This window comes from Orcinus orca, chromosome 10 (assembly GCF_937001465.1).
Source record: "Orcinus orca chromosome 10, mOrcOrc1.1, whole genome shotgun sequence".
In the NCBI taxonomy this organism is placed as follows: Eukaryota; Metazoa; Chordata; class Mammalia; order Artiodactyla; family Delphinidae; genus Orcinus; species Orcinus orca.
In genome coordinates, this window is record NC_064568.1 from 41387003 (window position 1) to 41410947 (window position 23945).

A 23945-nucleotide genomic window follows, 5' to 3' on the forward strand; every position below is an offset into this window, starting at 1 on the left:
TCTGTTTATCATGCTATTTTTAGATGTGTTACTGTACTGTCCTCATAAGAGCTTCGGCCTCAGAGTGCATGGGCTCCCTGGCTTTTACAAGATGAGGATGACAGAACTGTGCTGATTTGGGCAGGAGGTGTTTCTCCCTCTTCCTCACTTTGGAGCCAGTCAGCCTGGTGGTTTTAGTGGCCGCCAGTGGTCCTTGCTGTTCTCTGTGGCGTTTGAAAGAAACCAGGTGCCTGTTTCTAGTTGGGTCAGATCCTCCTCACAGGGATGAGGATGTGCGTGCCGGTGTGTTTCGGAGGACAGACTTAAGGAGAGTCTGTGGTCTGGGTATAGTCCTGTGGCAGTGTGGCTGGTTTCAGAGCCCAAGGGCAGGTCCGGCTAACCATCTCAGGAGCCTGGGGTACTACACCCTTGGCCTGGGGCAGAAAACCGAGTTAGGGGAGCCCTTGGAATCCAGAAGAAAATCCTGAAGGGAAAAAGCATTCCAAGCAAGCCATCAGTCTGCAGAGGGCTAGGCCAAGAGGAGGATCCCTGTAAGAGGTCCAGGGTGGGCTGGCAACTGAACCGGAGGTGGTGGCTTAATGTGGAGCTGGAAGGAACTGTAGCCCCAGGTGCTTTTTCCAGGGCATCTACAGCCTGGGTCGGGAGCGGGGCCTCGAAGCCTCAGCCAAAGTTAACCACCGAGAATGTCTGTTCTTCTCCTTGCACACCTCCTCCGTGGAGGAAGGTAAAGGGTAACCTCTCTCCACTGTATCTGAAAACACACACACACACACACACACACACACACACACACACACACACACACACACACACACACAGTAGGAAGAGGTCAATACTTTGAACTAAATGTACCATGGGGCTCACCCAATCATGGCATAATCTTTATCGCATTATTTGTTACATGATAGGGAATGGAAATTTCACAAGATGAATCTGATTCTGCATTCTGAATAGGGTCCAGCTTGGCAGGACTCAGCTGTGATTGAGAGAAGAGAAGACACTTTCCTTGCCCATTGCTTCCTGGATGTTTTCTCTGGGCTTTCCAGTGGCAAGACCTCCGCCCTGCACCCCCAAATGTGGATATGTGGCTCCTTCCTGAGCAACTGCCCACCTTAGTAAAAAAGATAGCTTTCTCCAAGCCCAGAAGCAACACCGCACAACCACAAGTCCCTCTTGACCCTGTTCTCCTGGGTCAGCAGACTGGAATCGGGGCCAGTTTTGCGTATGTTCCAGGGGGAGTGACCAAGAGACCTGGAATTGTTGGTGGGAGGGAGGGGGCCAAGAGAAGTTTCAAGAAGTGATGGCAAAGTCTCAAGTCTTCATTCCCTTTAAGAAAGAGAAGATTACAAGCAAGGAGTGGTTTGGGCGAGGTGACCCAGGCCTGCAGTTGGTCAGCCCTTTAATTATAGGTCTTTGATTATAATTGTGTCGCCTAATGAGCCTTTGTTCACGTGTGCTGAAATCTTGGCCTCTGAGCTGGCCTCTGATAAACTCTTGAGCACTCTCCTGGGCACCATCTAGAAGCTCTGGTGAGGGCAGTCTGCCTGACCACTGACCGTTTCAGCACTGAGCCCCAGGACCTCCAGGCCTTCACAGCTGCAGGTACCAGCCAAGTGCCCCTTTTCCATAGGTGGTAACTAGATAGATGCTGTTGGGTGTGCTGAACCAGGCCGAGGCAATGGACTATTCGGAAAGGCTTCCTGCTTTTGACTGGTCTGAACTGTCCTTGTTAACATTCTTTCCCAGTCAGGGTGGAACTGACAACTTGTATGCCCCAGCTTGTTTGGGAGTCGGGGAGGAGCCGACTGTATGGTGCCCTTTCTGGGTCATGTCTTAGCTATTGTGTTGGGAGCAAGTATGGCAAATTTGGCAGGCAGGGCAGGGTTGTCTTCTATGCCCCAGACCTCCTCCTCCCCTTCTGATCCTTCTTTCCTTATGTGGCTACTCAGATGCTGTTGTCAACTGAAAAAAAAATACACAACATGAGAGCCGTGAGTTAAGTTTTGGTAAGGGGGGGAAGGTCAGTATATATGGTTTTAGTGAGGGGGTGCGTGCAGTCAGTCACACATTGTGGCAAGGCTTGCTGCTAGTCACGAGGAGCAGATGTCACTGTTAATGATTTGAGTGCTTTTCTGTATACGAGAAGATGGAAGAATTTAGGCTCGTAAAATCTTCTCCTGAAAATATCGAACTATCGGAAGGCTTGTTCTGCCAGTTTTTCCCAGAGCACAGAGTGCCTCATTCCTGATCTCCACCCTGAACTCCTTTCAGGATGTCTTGAAGGTCAATGACTGCAGTGGCTTAATCCTTGTAGAGGCAGATGGCAAGTGGCAATTTCAGCTGGCACTGTGTTTCTCCTGCCAGAGCCAGTTTGGGGGCAACATCATGAGTATTAGTCATTTGTACCATAGTGTAAAGAAGTTTCCATGAGTCAGCGTCTTCGTATCTTAATTTGGGACTGAACTGCCATCTCTGTTGTTTAAGGCACATCTAGGCAGGTATGGGAGGAATTTGGAGGTCAGGGAGGATCCTTTACCTCTAAAATAATACATAGGCTGTGACGAGGAACCCAGGTAACAGTACCAAGTAATAAATAAGAATTTTTTAAAACGCGTTTAGTCCCTTTTCCTCTTTACCAGAAGATTGGATGTTTTCAGACATTCTGGATAAGCTTAAACATAATTTTGAGTTGTTGGCAAGAGAATCCAGTGTTCCCCCAAATTTTATAAAATGAATTTCTCTGGTATTTGAAAGAGCTTGCTAGAGACAGTGATGGAGGTGTTCACAATGTCATGCAACAAGGACCCTGGGTTGATGGAGGTGATTTGCACTTTGGGGGCCTTGCAAGGCGCTGGAGTCCTGGAGCCCATGGCCGTGTGGATAGAAGCAATCTCTGAGTGTCTCCTGAGTTAGGAGAGCAGGTTGCCAATGGGTTGTAGAGGTCAGGATCGCACTGGTCCATGCCAGAAGTCTGTGATTCCCGTAATATAATAGGAAATATATATTTGATCTCTTACCCTGGTTCCTGGCACAGAGCTTCCAAAACTCTTGGAATTTCCTGAGTAATAGGAGTGTCTTTTGTTATTCATAGCAAAACCCTTTCAACCATAAGCATAACCATATGCTAATAAGATGACTCTTCATGGGCCCCTGGATAGATAGCTTCTGCCTGAGGGCTGGTTGCCAGAGGACTTTCAGCCCCACCCTTAGACCCCTCTGGGGAGTGGAGAGGGGCTGAAGGTGGCATAAATGGCCAGTGGCCAGTGATTTAATCAGTCATGCCTATGTAATGAAACCTCCGTAAAAACCTCAGATGACAGGATTCTGAGAAATACTGTGCTGATGACACATTGAAGTACTGGAGGGCGCAGAGCCCTGAGGGTATGGAAGCTCCCACCCCACCCCCCTTATCTTGCATCTCTTGCATTTCACTGTTGCTGAATTGTGTCCTTTAAAATAAACCAGTTATAGTAAAATGTTTCCCCAAGTTTTGTGAGCCGTTCTAGCAAATTATAGAACCTGAGATGGGGATTTTGGGAACCCCAGTTTATAGCTGGTTGGTCAGAGGTACAGGTAGTGACAGGTACTGGGACCTGTGACTGGTGTCTGAAGCCGGGGCAGTCTTGTGGACTGAGCCTTTAACCTATGGGGTCTGCACTGGCTTCAGGTAGTTAGAGTTATAATTGAATTGAGGGACTTCCCTGGTGGTCCAATGGTTAGGGCTCCGCGCTTTCACTGCGGAGGGCACGGGTTCAATCCCTGGTCGGGGAACTAAGATCCCGCAAGCCCTGCGGCATGGCCAAAAAGAAAAAGAATTGAATTGAATTGTAGGACACCCAATAGTGTCAACTGGATATCGGTGTGGGGGAAAAAGCCACACATTTGGTGTCAGAAGTGTTGTGAGTAAAAAATATCTCATCCCTAAACCAAAGGGCAAGCTTATCTAGAGACACAAGGAAGTTGACCAAGGAGTGGAGAGAGACTGTGCCCCATTCCGTGTCTTTTGAAGTTTAATAATAACCTCAGGCCCAGGAAAAGGGAGGCCAGAATGCGAAGAGTCATTCTTTCAAGTCCATGAAAATAGCATTCCTGTGGTGACCATTTGCCTCCTGAAAACCTGTGAGGTGGTGACCCACAGCTGTGGTGGGTCACTCTGTAGTCACTGTGCCCTATAGGCCCAGCAGCAGTTTCTCAGGGCTCATCTTGGTGGTGAGGCAGAGGGTCTTTGGAAAATCAACTTGTGTAATCAGTGGTTGGGCACAGCTCACCCCGTGGCCTGGGAACTTGGCCTCAGGGGAGGGAGGCACGCCGAGGCTCAGGCGGAGAAGGCCTCCTGGGCTCGGGCTGACACTTGCGGCTTCACCAGAGTGCCAAGAAGTCTTCAAGGAGCATGTTTCTACCTGTTCAGGCTCGTCATTCCAAGATGCCAGTTTGGTTTACAGACACTATTGCCCTTGTGCCAGGCTCCAAAGAGGGCTGGTTTCTAGGACATCCAGCTGGTCTTATAGTTCATGCGTTGTCCCAGCCAGAGCCTGGATGACTAAGAATCTGTTGTCGTTAGTGCTTCCTTTCCAGGCTCCGCCCTCTCTGTCATTTGCGAGTCTCAGCCTAGTTTTAAGTAAGTATACACAGAGACCCAGTGGACTCATGGGGTATAGGTTATCTTCTTACAAGATTATTTCTTCCCGAAGGTACAAAGCTCTCTGGTGACCATAGTCAAATAAGGGGAGTGCAGGTAGAGAAACAGCCTCTACACCTGCTGTGCCCTCCACCTGGCGCCCTTTCCTCCTCAGCTCTCTTCGATGACCTCCTGTTCATCACCCAACTAAGTTGCCAATACTGAGAGTGTCCACCATCCTCTCCCTTCCCCCAGCAGAATGAAAGTTCCCTTCCTCAGGTCCCATTGCATCTTGCTAAATTCATACCAATGCTGCTCTTTTGTTTGCTGAGATAAGATGTACAGTATGTGAGTTTTGACAAATATATATTCGTCAAATATATACAGTCATGTAACCAACACCATAATCACGACACAGAGTAGAGTTGCCCACCAGAATTTCTGCATACTCTCTTGTAGTCAAACCCTCCCTTCCCCCTCAGCTCCTGGCACCCATGGATCTGATTCCCCCCAGTGTTTTGCCTTTGTAGGAACAGGATGCAGATGGAATCATAAAGTAGGTAGCTTTTCAGTCTGGCTTCTTTCGCTCGGCAAACATCATTTGTTGTGTGTATCCCTGGTTCATTCCCTCTCCTTGCTGAGTACCCATAACTTTTTATTCATGTCTCTGCATGGACCTCTTCTGCCATATCCGCATATCTGGATGCTTTTCTGTCTGTCTTCTTGGTGCACAGTCGAGCTCCTCCAGGGCTGGATGGTGCCTTGTTGCCCCAGTATCCCCAGGCTGCACTTGACCGTGTGGTGCCGGGGCAGCTGTGCATTGACAGTGATGATCCTTGGTCCTCTCCTCCTCGCTGGGGGAGGAGCCAAGTGTCTGCCCAGGCAGCAGAGCCCCTGCAGAAGTCTGGCCCATCCTGGGCTCCTGCTCTCTAGGGCCCTGGCTGGTCCCTGCTCAGGCTCTGTGCTCAGCAGCTGACCTAGAGAGCCGCCCAGGGATGGGCAGGCTGGCTTCTGGTAAATCACACCCACCCTCGGTTTGGTGTCTGTGATGGCAGGTGCCAGCACTTGCTAGGGACTTGGGCGGAGTCTTTGTGGATGCCCTGACTCTCTGGCGCTCCATGTCACGAATTACTGGGAGTGTGGTACAGGTATGTACCTGTCTAGCTCCTCCTAGGCTGGAGAAGCCCTCTTTGGGCCTTGTTTTCACTGACTCACAGCTGCACTGGCTTGTGAGTTAAAAACAGGCCTTGGCATATCTGCGCCATGACAGGCCCTCCCCAGGCCTCAGGCTGACCTGGAATGCTTGTGTAAATATTTGGAGGAACTTGAGGTTGGCGACCATTTCTCCCCCTGGATCTTCTTGCCTTGTCTCCTAGAGCAGTAAGGCGAAGAGCGTGGTGGGAGAGTGAGGACCAGTTCAAGTTTGAAACACTCAAGGTGGTGGCACATTTGAGAGGCGCTGGAGTTCAGGGCAGTTCCTAGAAGCCAGTGGAATTGGTTGACATTTGCTGTAGTGACAGTGGCTCCGTTGTAGAGCCAAAGGGGTTGAATTCAGACTGACCAGAGTTCACATCACGATTCCCCTCCCTACTGGCCCGGGGCCTTAGACAAGTTACACAGCTTCTCTGTACGCCAGTTTCTCCCTTGTACGTTATCTATCTCCCAGGGTGCTGCTGAGAATTAAAATGAGTGAGTGTGTAAAGCACCTAACAGGCCCAGTGCGCAGCAGGCCCTCGTCTAAGGGTGGCTACTAAGGCCACCTCTAGTCTTGCCAACTGCTTTTGCCAGCAAATGTTACGCCTTTGCAGCGGACATCTAAGGAAAGGGTTAGAGGTTCTGAAAGGAGAATATGGTGGTGTCCAAGTGCGTGTCCAGACCTCCTTCCGATGCTGCTCGTATCTCCTCCTCTTTGTTGGTCTCCAGCCAGCTCTGTGTCCTTAAATCACTTCAGCAGCTGCCCAAGTAGCGATGGTAACTCGGGACTCACCAGCCGTGAGAGAACTGTAACCGAGCTTAAAATAGAGACTGCACTTGACTGGTCCTGAGGGCTGCGCAGGCCCCTGATGGCCCCTGGTGTCTGCCCTCCCAAGCTGAGCGGGACTCTGGTGGCTGGAGGCTGCAGACCTCCCTGAGAGGCAAGCCAGGCTCTCCTTGGTCAGGAGGCCCTTAGGGTATGTGTCCTCAGCCTCAGGCCTCCACCGCTGCCTGGGGAGGGGGGAGGGCCCGGCCTGGAGGAGACGGCAGATTTGGTGTGGTGGCACCTTAGGCTTAGCAGGTCAGTGAGCGGGGTTGGACTAGTTCTGGCCTTGGTGTAGGGGGATGGGGGGAGCCACTGGGAAGCGTTTTTAAAGGTGGAAAGTGCGGCAGGCCTGCCTAAGGGCAGACTAGGAGGGGAGCTCAGAAAGAATAGGTCATGCTATTTAGTTGATCTTGTTTCTTTTGAAGCTCCCAACCGGGTCCCTGTGTCTGAACATAAGTGTATCAGAGAATGCCCACAGAGCAAGGCCCACACAGAAAGGTCAAGCCCTTCCCATTGAGGGAAGATGCCCAGATGGGGCGACTTTGTGCCCAGAGCAGTGTGCCTCTACTACTGTCTTTAAACTGTGTCTGTGACCGCTCCTGTGCAGGTGCCACCTCGGAGTCTGACCACTGCTGAGCGGCCCCAGGCAGGAGGCCCACAGCCAGGAAAGGCGGCCCCTGACGGTCACGGTTACCATGGCGTCCACCAGCGTGGAGAGCCAGCTGCAGAGAATCATCCGCGATTTGCAAGGTACGGCTTGGCTGCAGGGCACACGGAGCTTGGTGTTGAGAGAGCTGTGACTGTGCTTTTGCTGTTGCCAGCTGAAATTAGCCCTGTGATCTGTGTTTACACCGAGAGTAATCGGAGCCCTCGGGACACATCATATTGAAATATTTGGGGCTCAGATGTCCGCCCTGTTAAGGCTGGGAGACCTTGCCTGGCCCTCCTCTCAGGCACTGTAAAGGCACTTTGTAAACAAAATCAAATACCTCTTTCTGGGTCTGGGTCTGATTTCTGTGTGTGTGTGTTTGTGTTTTCAAACCACCCGTTAAGTCTTTGAATTGTGAGTCTCTGGGAGACGGCGGAATTGGCTCATTTGCAGAGATATTCTGTCTCCTTCTAAGCAGGAAGACGAGACACCCATCTTGCTTGTTTTGCTCTTCCACCTGGTTCCGGGTGGGACTCACTCCAGTTCTGGGCCTGCTGCCCCCCAGACTTCCCTGAGCTCAACGTTGCCCAATGAGAGAGACTTGTGGGCCTTGGCTCACTGGACAAAGGCAAGGCAGGCGGGGGTGCGTGTGCAGAGAGCAGGCTCGGGAGGAACCCGCTGTGTTCTGTACTGGCTGTGGAGTCCAGGGCCCAGGTTCACCCTTTCAGGTGACGTCCCAAGGGGAGAATTTTGGCAAGTTTTCCGTCCCTCATGAATCACCAGGGCAGGTCTTGTAAGCCTCTCTGGAGCACCAGCACATTTGCTACAACACAGTCTGAAGCTGACTCCTTCCTCCGTGTCATGGGGACCCCAGTGACACTCTCCTGACAGACTCAAGGTGCAGGTTCCTAACTGCTCAGACACAGTGATAACCGACTGCAGTCTCTCATACCCAGGCTAGTGGAGGCCACAACAGTCTTCATTGTGAAGGCAAGTATCGATGAGATAAAAATCACTTTCTCAGGTGTATCTCCTGTTTATGTAGTATTTTGGGCCTTCATGGCATTTCATGTGTGCCAGGCACGAGTCTCACAGATAATAATAGCTCATTGAGTCCTCACGTTTGGTCCTGTGAGGCAGGGACCATTATTATTCCCATTTTGCAGATGTTGAAACAGGCACAGAGAGGTTAAGTGACTTGCCTACGGTCACACATCCAGTCAGGCAGAGCCTGGGTTTGCACACACACCTGGTGCCAGGGTCTGTGCTCTTAACCGCACCAGTCTACATCCAGCTAAAATGTGGGAGATGGCTTTTTTCTTTTTAAATCTATATACACACACACACATGCACACACATACACACAGAAAGTAAAATGACAGTCCCTGCAAATCTGAGTTTGCCCCTGGTCTTCAGAGGTTTCTCCACAAAGTAGGCCATCTTCTCTCTGTTTTAGTCTCTGGTTCTCAAGGATGACTCTGGGACCCAGAGGTCCTTATTGGAGGGAAGAGAGGAGCCCATGGCAGAGCTCCTGATCCAGGGAGGAGGACAGGCATCAGACTTTGTTCAGTTGCCCTTTCCCACCCCATGTGCTATCCTCGTCTGTCATGCCCCACATCCCAAGGCCATCTCAATGTCCTATACCCAGCCCTCAGAGCACTTTGGTGGGAATTTTTAAAAGGCACCACACTTTCTCAAGACCCTTTCTTTTCATCTGTTGGTAATTATCAGAGATTAGAGCTGGAAATTTCATATTCCACGTCCAAGCCTCCTTCTTTCAAAATTTCAGGAGTTCCCAGGTCAGGTTATGAGCTTTACCCCAGCCTGAGGGTGGCGGAGGAAGGCTGTGTGTCTTTCCTGGTCCCTGGCTGCCGGCTGTCAGTGCCGCCACAGCAGACACTTCTAGTAGGACACACCAGACCACAGTCACTTGTTGTGAGACTCAGTCCCAAGAACATGTCTTCGCCGTTTGCTGACCTTTGCTTGAGGAGTCAGTGTTGATTAACTTTTAGCAGCTCAGGCTCAGCTTCAGTCCTGGCAGGTCTGCTTTCTAACCATGGTGTTTGAGAGCAGTGGCTAGGGGTTCCTTTTCTTTCAAGAATTGTCAGAGGAGGTAGCTTTGTGCAGCATGTCCCAGCCATCTTGGCTGGGGACATCTTTCTCAGTGTCTAAACCAAACGCAACTTCTGACAGTCCCTCTGTCCCACGGCAGGGCTGTGAGTGAGAGTCAAAGGGGTTTTTCCTCTTTTTCTACACTGGGAGGTAAATCGTCTTAGAAGTTAAGAGGTGAGCTCTGGGGTCAGAGAGCCCCTGAGAAAACCAGGGTTCTCATTTCAGCTCTGCTGTTTGCCACCCGTGATCTTTGGCTCTGACCTCTCCGTGAGTTCCTCGTCTGTAAAGTGGGGATGATAATGCCAGCTTTCATCAATTCTACCATGCATTTACGTTTTTTTCACATTTTAACAGCTCTGGATTTGGGATCATCTTAAAATCAGTTGCATCTTAGATTTGTTGAAATAAAGCAATTCCTGCCTCACAATGCTCTATTGAATGAGAAAAACATGCAGGGGCCTGGTGCCTAGCCAGTACTCAGTTAACAGAAGCAGGTGGTGGTGTCATTCTTGGCATTGTCGTCATGACCTCTGCATATTCTGGGTCCTCTGGAAACCTGGACTTAACTGTACCGAGCAGTGGGGTTACAGTGAAGAACAAGAAACATGGCTGGAGTAGAGGATAAGGCTCTCAGGAAGTCAGTATTAGGGGACTGCTGTATGATTTATCCACACAGCAGACATTTTTGACGAAATACTACTCGCAAATGATAAGGCCTACATGGTGGGCCTACAGGGATGACCAAGAAATGTGCCCAGTCAGTGAGCTGTTGTGAAGTACCTGTGGGCTCTCAGGACATCCTAGCGCCTTCTGACTTGGAGTTCCCGCCCATGGATGTTTATGTAGTGCTCCACGTGTGCACGGTGCTTTGCCGTCATGGGCCACTCAGGCCTGCTGCTCCCCGGGGCCATCCCGCTGCTCTCTCTGAGGCCAGTCTCCATCTGGTGACATGCTCCTGTTTGTTGTCTTAAAGATGCTGTGACAGAACTAAGCAGAGAGTTTAAGGAAGCAGGGGAACCCGTCACAGATGACAGCACCAGCTTGCATAAGTTTTCATATAAACTTGAGTATCTCCTTCAAGTAAGTGACTCCTGTCATGTGTTGATTTCTGCTCTATTGTCTCTTGTCTCCCTCTTGGCTTCTTCATCAACATTCAGGACGCAGCTCTGAAAGCTCAGTGCAGCCGTTGAGCCCTCCTGGTTAGACTGAAGGTCAGAGCCATCCCCAGCCTCCAAGTGTGATCCTCTGGGGAATCAGAATGTTGCCCCTCAGGATGGTTTTGGGAATCGAGAACATTCTTCAGAGATTTAGGTCATCTTAATGCAGGTCACAAGGTCTCTCTGTATAGCAGGGATCTTAACTTTGGGGGAGTCACGTACCCCTTTGGCAGTCCGGTGAAAGCTATGGAATCTCTCCCCAAACACATGCATACACATGCAATCACACATTTTCTAGGAGTATGCGGACCCTCTGAAGATTATCCAGAGGCCCCTGTTTTAGAGCCTCGCTCCTCAAAGTGTGGTCCATAGACCAGCAGCATCGGCATCACCTGGGAACCGGTTAGAAGTGCATTCTTGGTTCCCACCTTGATGTGCTGAATCAGGATCTCTGAGGTCAGCTCAGGAAGTTTTCTTTTAACATGTTTACAGTGTAATGCTTATGTCTGCTTGGTTCAAGAAGCACAGATCTAGAGAACTCTGCAGATGTGGAAAAATACAGGCAACTACAATAGGCAGGAAGGAAATGGACCAATATGATAACAGAAGTTATCTTAGGGTGATGGTGTAGGCATTATAATTTTTTCTTTTCTTTTTTTTTTTTTGTTTTATCCAGTTGTCCTAACAATGTATGCAAATCTTTTATAATAAAAAAAATGCTATAGAACATTACGTTATAGGAAGATATCCTCTATCATTTTGAACGCCATAAGTTTGCAATGTCACCTCCCACCAACGTGTATAGGATGAGAGCCCACTGGAGGAGGTGTCTCAGTGTATTGAAGGCTCGCTCACCTTTCATGTGCCTTTTTTTTTTTTTTTTAATTTTTATTAGAGTATAGTTATCTTACAATGTTGTGTTAGTTTCTGCTGTACAGCAAAGTGAATCAGCTGTATGTATACATATATCCCCTCTTTTTTGGTCACATGCCTTTTCAACTGGTTCTCTTGTTTTACATTATGAAAGTATTAATAGGGTGCTTTTTTTTTCAGCCCATTTTGGTTTTAGATTTGAAATGGCTCATGGCTGACATTTATTTGGATTTATTCTATGTATATTAAAACAGTATTGAAACTTGAATTGAGTAACGGATAAAATGTCACTAACACATTTCCCTATGTCAAGACATCGTTAACACTCTTCATGTTACCCTTAAAACGTTTCATTTGAGTTTCTTTACCATGTCTTAATAGCACCTTTGGTGTCTTCCACCCAACTCTATGCACAGAGGTCCCTTTGGGCGCCTGTTATTCCTGAACCTCACTAGTTGTATGACCTTGAGCTAGTTACTTAACCTCTCCTAGCCTCAGTTTCCTCACCTGTAAATTGAGGGCGAAAACCCCCTCATTCACCAGTAAATAAAAATAATGCCAATAAAGGGCCTTGCCCAGTGCCAGGCAACTAAGAAGCTGTCATTATTCATCGTTTAAATGGTGGGATAAATAGCAGTGGGTTTGGACGTCCTCACTCTCCTTTCCCTGCCCAGTTTGATCAGAAAGAGAAGGCCACCCTCCTGGGCAACAAGAAGGACTACTGGGATTACTTCTGTGCCTGCCTGGCCAAGGTGAAAGGAGCCAATGACGGGATCCGATTCGTCAAGTCTATTTCAGAGGTAAGCAGAGCAGCCAGGGACCTCACCTCTTTCCCTTGCCTGCCTTAACCCTCTCTCACAGAGACCTTTGCTGCAGACAGCCAAGTGAGGAAGTAAGGGTTTACGTGTAGGAAGGAAGTAAAGAAATCCAGTCCAGGTATATGCAGTGCCCACTGAGAGCTCTGGGAAGCCACCTAGGTGAGCGTTTACCAAGCCGAAGGGTGGCTCAGTCCTGACTGTATTAGACCCCAACCCAAATGTAACCTAACAGGGTGGGCTGCTCACATTGTGGTCTGCTCATGGTGCCCCCGAGAGGTGTACAGCCTAGGACACCTTTACCTTTTTTAAAAGAAGCGGTTTCTTAGATAAAATTCTTAGAGTTTGCTAGGCTGCTTTCCCTATGATTTGCCCAGGAAACTTGGATTTAAAATGAAGAGAGTGATGTGGGATCTTGAGAGACAGCTAAGCAGCTTCCCACATTAAGTTCTGAGCCCCTCAAGAGCAGAATGCCATGGCTTTGCTGTTTTACAAAACTCCAGATCAGCAACAACGCGCATACTCTGTCTCTCTGTCTCTGTCTCTCTCTCTGTCTCTCTCTCTGTCTCTGTCTCTCTCTCTCTCTCTCACACACACACACACACACATACACACACACGCACATACGCCTAGTCCATCTGGGAGTGAAGAACTTTGCACATTAAGGAGCAAGTAATCCCCTAGATTTGAGGCAGGAGGCCTAAAGGGTTTGTATATTTCATCTTTCTTTCCAGTATCTCATGAGTAAGTCTAAGGTCCCTTTGAAGTTGGCAGACATGCTCCTTGGCCAGCCTTCCGCGAAGGCCACAGGGTCAGGTGCTCTGGGAAGAACTCCCTGGCCATGCCAGCTGGAGCCAGGTGGGTTTCTCCTTATAGCGAATGATGGTGTTAGACACGTGGACACTGAGGGCTGGGCATTTTCCACCAGCTGTACCTTCTGACAGCTGAGAAAATGAGGAAAGATCCTGGCTCAGAGGAGTTGGTTTAGTGTCCAGGTAGTACAGATACGTCCCGTGAGATCTTGCCTGGTGGGACATTCAGGTGCATGATTAAGTGTTGTATCGCTTCTCAGTATAGTGCAATGAGTTCTGATTAGATGCTAACAAAAATTAAGAAAGTGGATGATGAAAGTGGACCCATGATCTCAAAAAGTTCAAAAACAAAAAAAACCCAACAAGGCTATGCAGTATATTCATTTGCAGTATAAGGGAACTATTACTGTTCCCTTCCCCAAAGGATGTTTAAAAAGACCTTTTTTTAAAAAAATAATAAATTTATTTATTTATTTATTTTATTTTTGGCTCTGTTGGGTGGTCTTTGCTGTGCGCGGGCTTTCTCTATTTGCGGCGAGTGGGGACTACTCTTCGTTGCAGTGCATGAGCTTCTCATTGTGTTGGCTTCTCTTGTTGCAGAGCATGGGCTCTAGGCGTGCGGGCTTCAGTAGTTGTGGCACGTGGGCTCAGTAGTTGTGGCTCGCAGGCTCTAGAGCACAGGCTCAGTAGTTGTGGTGCACGGGCTTACTTGCTCCATGGCATGTGGGGTCTTCCTGGACCAGGGCTCGAACCCGTCTCCCCTGCATTGACAGGCGGATTCTTAACCACTGCGCCACCAGGGAAGTCCCTAAAAAGACCTTTTAAAATAGCTCCTTTTACATATATAATCAGTTCAGTTAATAGGCCTGATTTAAAATGTAGCCTCAACTCTTTGCCTTCAAAAAATTAAATGTTCTAAATGCTGTTACAATGGCCATTTTATTACTAAGGAGAAGCCCCAGGACATCCCTGGTGGTGCAGTGGTTAAGGATTCGCCTGCCACTGAAGCAGACATGGGTTCGAGCCCTGGTCCAAGAAGATCCCGCATGCCGTGGAGCAGCTGAGCCTGTGCGCCACAACTACTGAAGCCCTCATGCCTAGAGCCCATGCTCCGCAACAAGAGAAGCCACCACAATGAGAAGCCCACGCACCACAAAGAAGAGTAGCCCCCGCTCTCCTCAACTAGAGAAAACCCGCGCACAGAAACGAAGACCCATCACAGCCAAAAATAAATAAAAACAAAAAAACAAGCCCTTCCCTTGGGAGCTTACAGACATGGGCTGTTATGTGGGGTTCTTTTTAGATGCTGCAGGGCCTATGTGTGGGTGTGCATTTGTATTGCCAATACACTTCACTTCAGGATGCCTTGCTCAGCTGTTCTCGGCTGCCTGGGTCTCCTGGTTATCACCACTGAACACTTTGTTCTCACCTCACTTATCAGTGGAAAAGCATTTGGACATAGGGATGTCATCAAGATTCTCCCCTGGGCATCTGTCTTGATACACTCCCCACGGACGTGCCATGGTGGTTTTTATAAAGCCACGTCAGGCTGCTGCCCACCTTCATTTCCCGACCTCCTGGCTATACCCCAAACCCACAAAACTCACATGGAAAAAATGTCTTACAGCCTCTTACATAAATGTCTTCTGAGGTTTCACACCTTCTTATTTTTTAAAACTACTTCATATTGTGGTATCATTTCCTCGAGTCAGCAATGAGAAGGCATATAGCTCTGAGCTAAAAGGTGCTGGGTACCGGGATGTTTATAGCATCATGAATGTGCCGGTGCTTGAGGTCATACCTCATGTTTCCTGTCTCATTCCAGCACCATGGATGGCTTCTTAATAGGATGGAGGATTAGGACCATCTTTTGGTCAAACCACTACCGTCCCTTCCCCCAACCACCAAGTTAAACATTTCTGACCTTTGAAGAGGTGAGGAGGGAATGGGTCTTGGCTTACCCTGCTCAGAGCCAGCACCTGACAGAACAGGTGCATGTGGTAGGTTGAGAGGTTTTGACTTCCTGCCTACTTATCTTGAGCTTCTGGGGCTGAAACATTGGGAGCATGAATCCTAATTTGATCAGATCTAAATGGCCCATGGTCCATCCTGGCAACTAGGGCCAGAGTCTGTGACCAGCATACCCCACCACCATCACAACAAGCTTCCAGAAACCTCTTTAGAAGCCATGTTTTGGCACTGTGGGGAGAGTTTTTGAAGATAGGCCTGCACCTGGACCCTCCGTCCACCTCAGACTTCCTGAAACAGAACCACACCCATTTTTCATTACTTCAGTGTAACTGGGCCACCTAGAAACACCCCTGCCCTCACCCCCTGGGCACCTTCTGACTAAATGCAGTGAGTTGGTATAGCTGAAAATAAATCCAACTAGGAAAGCATTGACAGATATGTGGATTTTAGTGATGGTTCCACGAGGACACAGAGGAGGCAGTTATACATCCATCACAAGTCCCCCTAACACTCCTCTGCCTTTTGCCCTCCTCTCTCTTGCCCCTTCCACATGGGCTCCAGCCAAGCCCCTTAGGCCTCTTCCCCTGCATCTCTTCTCCCAAAACTTCAAAAATAAGCCCAGGCATTAGGTAAACTGAGACCATCTCTTCCTCTTCAAGTGTACTTCTGGTATGAGAAGCCCTTCATTTACCTCCAACCTGTTTTGTAAATATTCCAAATTAAGTCAGACTGTTTCATCTCTGACTCTAAACCCAGGGATTCTGATGGAGCAGAGGAGGAAGAATGACATTCTGGTAGAATCCACAGTAGATATTTGAGCCTTTCGTGACTGTATCTTCCTTGACACGTTTGCTGGAGTCTACAGATTATTCTTAGATGGAGGCCTGCAAGACGTCCACCCACTTTAGGCCTCCCTCTGTGGGGTGACATTCTCAAATGTTTTGTGTTCTTTGAGGGACGTAAGTGCAGGTTATGTGTAGGGTAGGATTGGGTGACATTTTCTGCCCTGTTTTGTTTCTGCTTTTGTCAGCCATCCATGAGGCCTGTATTTGGAGTTAGGCTAACAGCTCTTCATTTCTATTTTATCTACATTTTCCAGCTCCGAACATCTCTGGGAAAGGGAAGAGCATTTATTCGCTACTCCTTGGTGCACCAGAGGTTGGCCGACACCTTACAGCAGTGCTTCATGAACACCAAAGTGACCAGGTAAATACATGACAGTGCTGGGCTTTACCCCACACCATTCAGAAATGACCCAAAGTCCCCTCACTAATAATAATGATACAACTTAAAGTCAGACGGAGAAAGACAAATATCATACGATGTCACTTATATATGGAATCTAAAAAACAGTATGAATGAACGTATTTATGAAACAGAAACAGACTCACAGACATAGAAAACAAACTTATGGTTACCAAAGGGGGAAGCGGGGAGAGGAATAAATTGGGAGTATGGGATTAACAGATGCACACTACCATATGTAAAATAAACAGAGATTTACTGTATAGCACAGGGAACTATATTCAATATCTTATAATAAGCTATAATGGAAAAGAATAAAAGAATATAGATATGTACATGTATATGTGTAACCAAATCACTTTGCTGTACACCTGAAATTAACACAGTATTGTAAATCAACTAGACTTCAATTTAAAAAAAATGGTGATGCTACTTACAATACACAAGATGGAAGCCATCAATGTCCAATGATGGGAGGCTGTTAAATTACAGCAAATTAGGGCTTCCCTGGTGGCACAGTGATTAAGAATCTGTCTGCCAATTCAGGGGACACGGGTTTGAGCCCTTGTCCTGGAAGATCCCACATGCCGCGGAGCAGCTAAGCCCGTGCGCCACAACTACTGAGCCTGCGCTCTAGAGCTCACGAGCCACAACTACTGAAGCCTGCATGCGTAGAGCCCATGCTCCACAACAAGAGAAGCCACTGCAATGAGAAGCCCGTGCACCGTAACGAAGAGTAGCCGCCACTTGCCGCAACTAGAGAAAGCTGCGTGCAGCAACAAAGACACAGTACAACCAAAAAGAAAAAATAATAAATAAATAAATGAATTTATTTTAAAAAATTACAGCAAATTATTTTAAATGACATAACAAGGCATCATTTAAAATTGCAATAAGGTATACCAAAACCTGAGATGAATTACCATATTTTAGTATATGTTACCACCCTTTTGCTAATATACGTATGATTTAAGTAGCGCCATGACTGTCCAGGTTAGACTGTATAGGGTTAAAGGAGGAACTAATTATGTAAGCCTTGATAGCTGCCCAAGAGTGAAGAAGAGGTGGTCTCCCCTCCCCACTTGTTCTTTGATTATAAAAATGTAGCCTACTCTGTTCTTGGGGCCGCTGCGCTGCCTTGCCTGCCCACTTGTATCTCTCACAAGTTTCCTATGCTAATAAACTCACTCTTTGCCTGCCCAATAAATAAATAAAATTGCAATAAGGAAGTCTATATAGCAACAAGGAAAATAACAATATAATAATCAATGAAAAAGAATGCAAATCTTATCTATCCTAATGGCAACAATGAAATTACAAAAATATATATAAAAGAATTAGAAAGTATATGAGAACATGAGGAGGCAGAGTCAAGAGGGCGGTGTGGGAAGACGCAGAATTAGTGTCTCCCCACAGCTAGGGTGCGTGCCAGCCGCTGGTGGGGGACTCTGATGCCCAAGGAGATGGGAGGAAACCCCAGAGTGAACCAGTAGGGGGACTGAGCGGGGAGGAGAAGTGGAGGCCAGACAGGATCAGTGCCCCTGAGGCCGGGGAGATCAGGAGAGGCAGGCGGGAGGGACCACCCAGGAGGAGCAGAGGGCATTTGCCCTGCCAACTTGAGTCCAGGAAGACCGCTGGGTGTCCAAGAAGCCCGCTGGGCTCCCAGGTGAAGTCCCCTGCCCTCTGAGACCAGGGGTGGGGAGCATGCCTGGGCCCCTTCTGTTCCTTGAGCCTAAGCTGCACCCCAACAGCCCCCAGGGTGTTTTCCAGCCCTGTGGGTCCTGAGCATTGGCCCCACCCACCACCCAAACCTCACCGTTGCTTAGGCCCCACCCTCCACAGGCAAGGCCTTTTCCCCCCCTGTTTTAAATTTTTGTTTATTTTTTTTCTTTTCCCTCCTCCTCTTTTTTACTATTGTGGTACTAATGTACCTTACGGTTGTTGATTCATCTATATTTTTATTTTTATATTTTTCCTAACATATCTGTTAGTTTCCTAGTCTAATTTTATTTTTTACTTTGCTATTGTTGTATGTTTCTTTCTTTTCCTGCTGCCCCAGGCAGCTTGCGGGATCTTGGTTCACAAGCCCAGGGTTGGGCCAAAGCTCCTGCAGTGGGAGCTCCAAGTCTGAACCACTGGACTAACAGGACCTCAGACCCCAGGGAATATTCTTTGGAGTGAGGTCTCACGGAGCTCCTCATCTCAGCACCAAGACCCAGCTCTACCCAATAGCCTACAAACCCTAGTGTTAGAAGCCTCAGGCCAAACAACCAGTAAGACAGGAGCACAATCCCACTCATTAAAAAAAAAGTGAGATGGCAAAAAAATACGTCACAAATGAAGGAGCAAGGCAAAAACCTAGAAAACCAAATAAGTGAAGAGGAAATAGGCAATCTACCTGAAAAAGAATTCAGAGTAACGAGAGTAAAGATGATCCAGAATCTCAGAAATAGAATGGAGGCATGGATTGAGAAAATAAAAGTGTTTAACAAAGATCTAGAAGAACTAAGGAACAAACAAACAGAGATGAACAACACAATAACTGAAATACACTAGAAGGAATCAATAACAGAATAACTGAGGCACAAGAACGAATAAGTTAGCTGAAAGACAAAATGGTGGAAATAATTGCCGAGGAGCAGAATAAAGAAAAAAGAATGGGGCTTCCCTGGTGGCACAGTGGTTGAGAGTCTGCTTGCCGATGCAGGGGACGCGGGTTCGTGCCCCGGTCTGGGAAGATCCCGCATGCCGCAGAGCGGCTGGGCCTGTGAGCCATGGCTGCTGAGCCTGCGCGTCCGGAGCCTGTGCTCCGCAACCGGAGAGGCCACAACAGTGAGAGGCCCGCGTACCGGAGGAAAAAAAAAAAAAAGAATGAAAAGAATTGAAGACAATCTCAGAGACCTCTGGGACAACACTAAACGCACCAACATTCAAATAATAGGGGTCCAAGAAGAAAAAGAGAAAAAGGGTCTGAGAAAATATTTGAAGAGATTATAGTTGAAAACTTCCCTAACATAGGAAAGGAAATAGTCACCCAAGTCCAGGAAGCACAGAGTCCGATACAGGATAAACCCTAGGAAAAATACACCAAGACACATATTAATCAAACTAACAAAAATGAAATTCAAATAAAAAATATTAAAAGCAGCAAGGGAAAAACAAAAAATAACATACAAAGGAATCCCCATAAGGTTATCAGCTGATTTTTCAGCAGAACCTCTGCAAGCCAGAAGGGAGTGGCTGGATATACTTAAAGTGATGAAAGAGAAAAACCTACAACCAACAGTACTCTACCCAGCAAGGATCACATTCAGATTCAATGCCAAAGTCAAAAGCTTTTCAGACAAGCAAAAGCTAAGAGAATTCAGCACCACCAAACCAGCTTTACAACAAATGCTAAAGAAACTCCTCTAAGCGGGGAAACACAAGAGAAGAAAAAGGCCCACAAAAACAAAACCAAGGGCTTCCCTGGTGGCGCAGTGGTTGAGTCCGCCTGCCGATGCAGGGGACACGGGTTCGTGCCCCAGTCTGGGAAGATCCCACATGCTGTGGAGCGGCTAGGCCTGTGAGCCATGGCTGCTGAGCCTGCGCATCTGGAACCTGTACTCCGCAACGGGAGAGGCCACAACAGTGAGAGGGCCGCGTACCGCAAAAAAAAAAAAAAAAAAAAAAAAATTAAGAAAATGGTAATAGGCACATACATATCGATAATGACCTTGAATGTAGATGGATTAAATGCCCCAACCAAAAGACACAGACTGGCTGAATGGATTCAAAAACAAGACCCATATATATGCTGTTTATAAGAGACCCACTTCAGACCTAGGGAAACTTACAGACTGAAAGTGAAGGGATGGAAAAAGATATTCCATGTAGATGGAAATCAAAAGAAAGCTGGAGTAGCAATACTCATATCAGATAAAATAGACTTTAAAATAAAGAATGTTACAAGAGACAAGGAAGGACACAACATAATGATCAAGGGATCAATCCAAGAAGATATGACAATTATAAATGTTTATGCACCCGACATAGGAGCACCTCAATACATAAGGCAAATGCTAAAAACCATGAAAGGAGAAATTGACAGTAGCACAATAATAGTAGGGGGCTTTAACACCCCACTTACACCAATGGACCAGACAGAAAATAAATAAGGAAACGTAAGCTTTAAATGACATAATAGACCAGATAGATCTAATTGATATTTATAGAACATTCCACCCAAAAGTGGCAGAATACACTTTCTTCTCAAGTGCACATGGAACATTCTCCAGGATAGATCACATCTTGGGTCAGAAATGGAGCCTCAGAAAATTTAAGAAAATTGAAATCGTATCAGGCATCTTTTCTGACCACAATGCTATGAGATTGGAAGTGAATTACAGGGAAAAAAACTGTAAAAAACACAAATACATGGAGGCTGAACGGTGCGGTGCTAAATATCCAAGAGATCGCTGAAGAAATGAAAGAAGAAATTAAAAAATACATAGAAACAAATGACAATGAAAACACAATGACCCAAAACCTATGGGATGCAGCAAAAGCCATTCTAAGAGGGAAGTTTATAGCAATACAATGTCACCTCAAGAAACAAGGAAAATCTCAAATAAACAATCTAACCCTACACTTAAAACAGCCAGAGAAAGAAGAACAAAGAAAACCCAAAGTCAGTAGAAGGAAGGAAATCATAAAGATCAGAAATAAGTGAAATAGAAACAAAGAAAACAATAGCAAAGATCACTAAAAGTAAAAGCTGGTTCTTTGAGAAGATAAACAAAATTGATAAACCCTTAGCCAGACTCATCAAGAAAAAAAGGGAGAGGACGCAAAGCAATAAAATTAAAAATGAAAAAGGAGAAATCACAACGGGCACTGCAGAAATACCAAAGATTATAAGAGACTACCAGAAACAACTATATGCCAATAAAATGGACAACCATGAAGAAATGGACAAATTCTTGGAAAGGTACAATTTTCCAAGACTGAACCAGGAAGAATTAGAAAATATAAACAGACCTATCACAAGAAATGAAATTGAAACCGTAATTAAAAATCTTCCAACAAACAAAGGTCCAGGACCAGATGGCTTCACAGGCAAATGCTATCAAACATTTAGAAAAGAGCTAACACTGATCCTTCTCAAACTCTTCTAAAAAATTGCAGAGGGAGAAACACTCCCAAATTCATTCTATGAAGCCACCATCACCCTGATACCAAAACCAGAAAAAGATACCACAAAAATAGAAAATTATAGACCAATATCACTGATGAACATAGATGCAAAAATCTTGAACAAAATACTAGGAAACAGAATCCAACAGCACATTAAAATGATCATACACCACAATCAAGTGGGATTTATCCCAGGGATGCAAGGATTCTTCAGTATACGCAAACCAGTCACTGTGATACACCACACTAACAAATCAAGGAATAAAAACTATATGATCATCTCAATAGATGCAGAAAAAGCTTTTGACAAAATTCAACACTCATTTACGATAAAAGCCCTCCAGAAAATGGGCATAAAGGGAACCTACCTCAACATAATAAGGGCCATATATGACAAACCCACAGCAAGCATCATACTCAATGGTGAAAAACTGAAAGCATTTCCTCTAAGATCAGGAACAAGACAAGGATGTCCATTCTCACCACTGTTATTCAACATAGTTTTGGAAGTCCTAGCCACAGCAATCAGAGAAGAAAAAGAAATAAAAGGAATCCAAATTGGAAAAGAAGTAGTAAAACTGTCACTGTTTGCCAATGACATGATACTAAACATAGAAAATCCTAAAGGTGCCACCAGAAAACTACTAGAACTAATCAATGAATTTCATAGGGTTGCAGGATGCAAAATTAATGCACAGAAATCTCTGGCATTCCTATACACCAACAATGAAAAATCGGAAAGAGAAATTAAGGAAACACTCCCATTTTACCATTGCAACAAAAAGAATAAAATACCTAGGAAAAATCCTGCCTAAGGAGGCAAAAGACTTGTACTCAGAAAACTATAAAACAGTGGTGAAAGAAGTCAAATATGACAAACAGATGGAATATACCATGTTCTTGGATTGGAAGAATCAATACTGTGAAAATGACTATACTACCCAAAGCAATCTACAGATTCAATGCCATCCCTATCAAACTACCAGTGGCATTCTTCACAGAATTAGAACAAAAAATTTTACAATTCGTATGGAAACACAAAAGACCCCTGAATAGCCAAAGCAATCTTGAGAAAGAAAAATGGAGCTGGAGGAATCAGGCTCCCTGACTTCAAACTATACCACAAAGCTACAGTAATCAAGACAGTATGGTACTGGCACAGAAACAGAAATATAGATCAGTGGTACAGGATAGAAAGCCCAGAGATAAACCCACACACATATGGGCACCTAATTTATGACAAAGGAGGCAAGAACATACAATGGAGAAAATACAGCCTCTTCAATAAGTGGTGCTGAGAAAACTGGGCAGCTACATGTAAAAGAATGAAATTAGAACACTCCCTAACACCATACACAAGAATAAACTCCAAATGGATTAAAGACTTAAATGTAAGACCAGACACTATAAAACTCTTAGAGGAAAACATAGGAAAAACACTTGTTGACATAAACTACAGCAAGATCTTTTTTGACCCACCTCCTAGAGTAATGGAAATAAAAACAAAAATAAACAAATGGGACCTAATGAAACTTCAAAGCTTTTGCACAGCAAAGGAAACCATAAACAAGACGAAAAGACAACCCTCAGAATGGGAGACAATATTTGCAAATGAAACAATGGACAAAGGATTAATCTCCAAAATATACAAACAGCTCATGGAGCTCAGTATCAAAAAAACAAACAACCCAATCCAAAAATGGGCAGAAGACCTAAATAGACATTTCACCAAGGAAGACATACAGATGGCCAACAGGCGCATGAAAAGATGCTCAACATCACTAATTATTAGAGAAATGCAAATCAAAACTACAATGAGATATCCCCTCATGCCGGTTAGAATGGCCATTATCAAAAAATCTAGAAACAATAAATGCTGGAAAGGGTGTGGTGAAAAGGGAACCCTCCTGCACTGTTGGTGGGAATGTAAATTGATATAACCGCTACGGAAAACAGTATGGAGGTTCCTTAAAAAACTGAAAATAGAACTACCATATGACCCAGCAATTCCACTACTGGGCATATACCCTGAGAAAACCATAATTCCAGAAGAGACATATACCACAGTGTTCATTGCAGCACTATTTACAATAGCCAGGACTTGGAACCAACCTAAATGTCCATCGACAGATGAATAGATAAAGAAGATGTGGCACATATATACAATGGATATTTCTCAGCCATAAAAAGAAACAAAATTGAGTTATTTGTAGTGAGGTGGATGGACCTAGAATCTGTCATACAGAGTGAAGTAAGTCAGAAAGAGAAAAACAAATACCGTATGCTAATGCATATATATGGAATCTTAAAAAAAAAAAAGTACTGATGAACCTAGTTGCAGGGCAGGAATAAAGAGGTAGACATAGAAAATGGACTTGAGGACATGGGGTGGGAGGTGAAGCTGGGGCGAAGTGAGAGTAGCATCGACATATATACACTATCGAATGTAAAATAGTTGTCTGGCGGGAAGCAGCAGCCTAGCACAGGGAGATCGGCTC

General features: G+C 46.0%; 1 protein-coding gene across 4 annotated transcripts in view; it reads left to right on the plus strand.

Annotated features, from left to right (window-relative positions):
* The window catches only part of FYCO1 (FYVE and coiled-coil domain autophagy adaptor 1), an 85835-nt gene that overhangs the window by 2220 nt on the left and 59670 nt on the right, over nt 1-23945 (plus strand). For 2 of the 4 annotated variants that reach the window (XM_033413202.2, XM_033413203.2), the window contains exons 2-5: nt 7246-7388; nt 10373-10479; nt 12104-12229; nt 16127-16233. In XM_033413202.2, coding sequence (XP_033269093.1) covers nt 7334-7388; nt 10373-10479; nt 12104-12229; nt 16127-16233 — 395 coding nt within the window. In that variant the 5' untranslated portion in view covers nt 7246-7333. Of the gene's footprint in view, nt 1-954; nt 1603-7245; nt 7389-10372; nt 10480-12103; nt 12230-16126; nt 16234-23945 lie in introns of all 4 variants that reach the window. The other 2 variants (XM_049716288.1, XM_033413205.2) reach the window with 2 other exon arrangements.